The sequence below is a fragment of the Solanum verrucosum genome, unplaced genomic scaffold (genome assembly GCF_900185275.1).
Source record: "Solanum verrucosum unplaced genomic scaffold, falcon-dt-bn FXZP01000122.1, whole genome shotgun sequence".
NCBI classification, from domain to species: Eukaryota; Viridiplantae; Streptophyta; class Magnoliopsida; order Solanales; family Solanaceae; genus Solanum; species Solanum verrucosum.
The window spans coordinates 245350-248900 of NW_026019847.1; the positions used below are offsets into that span (position 1 = coordinate 245350).

The 3551-nt window shown below is 29.1% G+C and overlaps 1 protein-coding gene across 1 annotated transcript; it reads right to left on the bottom strand.

Annotated features, from left to right (window-relative positions):
- Positions 1-247: 247 nt before the first annotated feature.
- LOC125817354 (F-box/FBD/LRR-repeat protein At1g13570-like) lies at positions 248-2029 on the bottom strand. The gene is made up of 2 exons (XM_049496888.1): positions 1175-2029; positions 248-556 (listed from the first exon to the last, which is right to left on the bottom strand). The coding sequence occupies exons 1-2, from the start codon at positions 2027-2029 to the stop codon at positions 248-250; spliced, it is 1164 nt and encodes a 387-aa protein (XP_049352845.1).
- Between the last annotated feature and the right edge of the window lie 1522 nt (positions 2030-3551).

Consider the following 3551-nt stretch of genomic DNA (forward strand, 5'->3'; position numbering starts at 1 on the left):
GAGTACCCCACATGATTGCAAACACAATAAGTCTTCAAATGAAAAAATACAAAGATATAATAGAACATCCATAGTCTCCACATTACCTAAAAGAAGAACTCCATAAAATATAAAAAAATTCAAGCATGAAAGGAAAGTAAAAGTCTCTGAAATTGTTTGAAATATTAAACTATAAACCCATAAACATAACCAAGATAATGGGTTCTACTGTTGATATTCAAATTCTGAATCTGCCTCTGAACACAAGTTACACATCTTGACCATGAGGTGCTACGATGACTTTTGCTCTTGGTGATGCTTTTAAGGACATCCTCAATTCTTCGTACAAATTCAATACCTCAGCTACATCAAGTTCATCAGAAGGTTCAACAATCATCCTTGAAAGTGAAGGGGAATATGCCAATATGAGCTTTAAGAAAAGGAGTTCAAATTGTGTCCCCTCAAACTCTCTTAGCTCTACAAATTCAAGCTTCTCAAATTGTTTGTCAACACAATTTGGATCTTCCAAATAATGTGTAACTTCATCTATGTTTTCTTCACTCAAGGTATTGACAACCTATAAAAATTCATATGGTGCAAAAAGACCAAAAAAAAAGGTTAGTATTTTTTTAAAAATTCCATAACCATAAAATATTATTTGTAGATATTTTTTAATTTTTATAACCTGATATTGATAGTGTATAAAATTCATTACGTTGTCGGTACATATATAGGTTAAACTCTAAAAATGTAAAGTACTTAACTCACCGAAAAGTATCTACTGGTAACTAAGTTAAACTTGTAATATTAAAAATACGATATAGTACCTACTACAACATGTAAGGTTACCTACAATCAGTGTATATAAAACTTTAACTCAATTTTAAATTATTGAAAGTGAGAAAACATTACATCTATCTCCAGTGAGTGTAAGTTGGGAGAACTTCGAATCAAGGAAAGAACACCAGAGACTTGGTTTAGATCCATAAATGTCACACACAATGTTACATGCTCCAAATGGTAGGGTTTGGATTGAAACCTTTTCGGAATGATCTCTACACCCAAATGCTTAGTAAAAGAAAAACAAAAAGGCAAAATGCATTAATGGTTAAGTATATATGATAAGCATAGTAACACTTATTGAGAATATTATAATAAAGAATATTTAAATATGTCATGAACATATTATAATCACCTGAATGCAAGAATTACTCAAAACAAGCCTTGTTAGGTTAGAGCACAAATAAAGAAGACGCGACCATGTAATGAACCTCTCTTGCTCATAACTTTTTGATTCTTCACAGACATCTAATACCATGAACAACTCCCTAGCATTTGACAAGTTATCAAAAAAACTTGCGTGAATGTCATGACTATCATGAACAGTCAAGAACTGGATCCTAGGAGCAGATATGGTGAGGAAATGAACGCCATTGCAAGCAATGAACGTTAAAGAGTAAAGTAATGGGGTATTTAAGACATAATTTGCTTTGTCTGGGCAAAATTTGATGAACTTCAAGGTCAATTCAAGTAGATTTGGGAATAATGCTTTGGGAGAAGGTGGTTTAACTATGAAATTTGTGACATCTAGATATGTGAGAGTTGGACAATCAAATACACAAAAAGGCAATGTATAGCGTTTGCGTTTGTGATTTTTTAGGGTAAGTTCTTTGACGCGTTTACTTGTTACACATAACAACCAATGGTCAAGGTCCCTATCATTACAATCAATAGTTGACAAATCAAGGAAAAATTTGACTAGGGATCCAACATGATGCAAGAGAATGTTGCCAATCATATTACAAAAACCATTTTCAATCAATCCTATAGTACCACATTTCTCTTCAAAGAACTCCCAATCTAGAATTAGTATTGGATGCATAGTCCAAAAATGTACCCACTTCTTGGACAAAACACATGTTTTTACCAATTCTTGAAATGACATATCCTTGAATATTTCATCGAGGATATCCATGGGCAAATCAGAGATTCTGTCTATCTCATTTTCATCAACGATCACTTCTGTACCACGATTATTCATGTTCACCATTCTCTACATAAAATAAGTCAAACTTTAGCCTATATTTTAAGAAAACAAAGATAAGACATATCTCAAAGTTATGGATTAAAGGTATTCAAAAATTCTTTGAGTCCTAATAGGACTTTATTTTATATAGAAGAAGAAAATGATATTAGATAGTAAAATGTCTGAAATATTTGTCACGTACACAATTTATTTATACTCAATATCTACCTATATATAATTTATTTTAAAAACAATAGAAGATTCCAGACACGTAGAGGAAATCCACACAAAATTGGTACCTCTTAAATCTAGATCTGAAATTTAGATCGTAAATTAAATTGTTCAAAAAAAATGGAATTAACATAGCTTTTATGTTTGTGCATATTAAAAAGATTGTATTCACCTCTTGTTAGATCTAATGAATTTCACTTGCATGACTATGTTAGATCTGGAATCTATGGAATTTACATACAACTATTATAGAAAATCATTTCTAAATTTTGTTAATAATAAGGATTCCTTTTATTTTGATATTTGAGATATACACACAAAACTTCATAGACCATCCAAAAGAATTTATTTATAACTATTGAACATTGAAAATCATTTTTGAAAAATTAACAACAAAAAAAAAGAATCAGTGAAAAACAGTAGCTTAGTGAGATTGTACAGAAAATTCTAATTTTTACATCTAAAAATTCAATAAAGTTATACCTCAAGATTTTCTTGCATCACTTGAATGGAAGAACCTTAGTGTTTTTGTATACTTTTAGAGTGTAAGAACACAATAGGTTGTCAAAAATATATGCCACACTAATTCTTTATAAAAAAAAAACATAATATATTCACTTTGACTTCTGAATTGTTTTTTTATATAATTTTAGAATCCCCCATTTAAAATGTAGATAATTTTTCTCTCTTGAAGATAGTTTCTACTTAATAAAACTTAGACTTCTTGAATATATAATCTAAATTTGTCATTCAACTAACTTTGAATATATTTATTACATTGACCATCTTACTTAAATTGGTTATTTGACATCTGATTATCACATATTTTTTAATTACATATATTTGGTAATATTTTATGATCAAGATGAATCCCTATTTTTCAGTGCTTAATATATGAAACTACATATTCAAACGTAATTTTATGATCCAAAATCTGAAGAGTCGTGATGACTCTTTACTAACCTTCCATTAGATAAGTCAATTTATTTCTGAAATACTAAAATCAATTAATTATACGAAAATAAATGAAATAGCAATAACAAGTCATAACTTATCTTTCATATAAGTATATAAATGTGGGAAATATCATTACTAGAAGAGTGAATACAAGTTAAATATAACTATTTAAATAGAATATACCATCTAAAATGATACAGGACTAAAAGGTAAAAGATAAAGCTTAGAGTTGACCATGGTAATATTTGGTAGACAACTTCGAATTGGTGATTTGATGTTTCAACAAATTTGTAATATATTATATGATTTATTTGAATATTTGGTTTTCTAGATGAGTTTGATGGGTGAAATAGAGAAT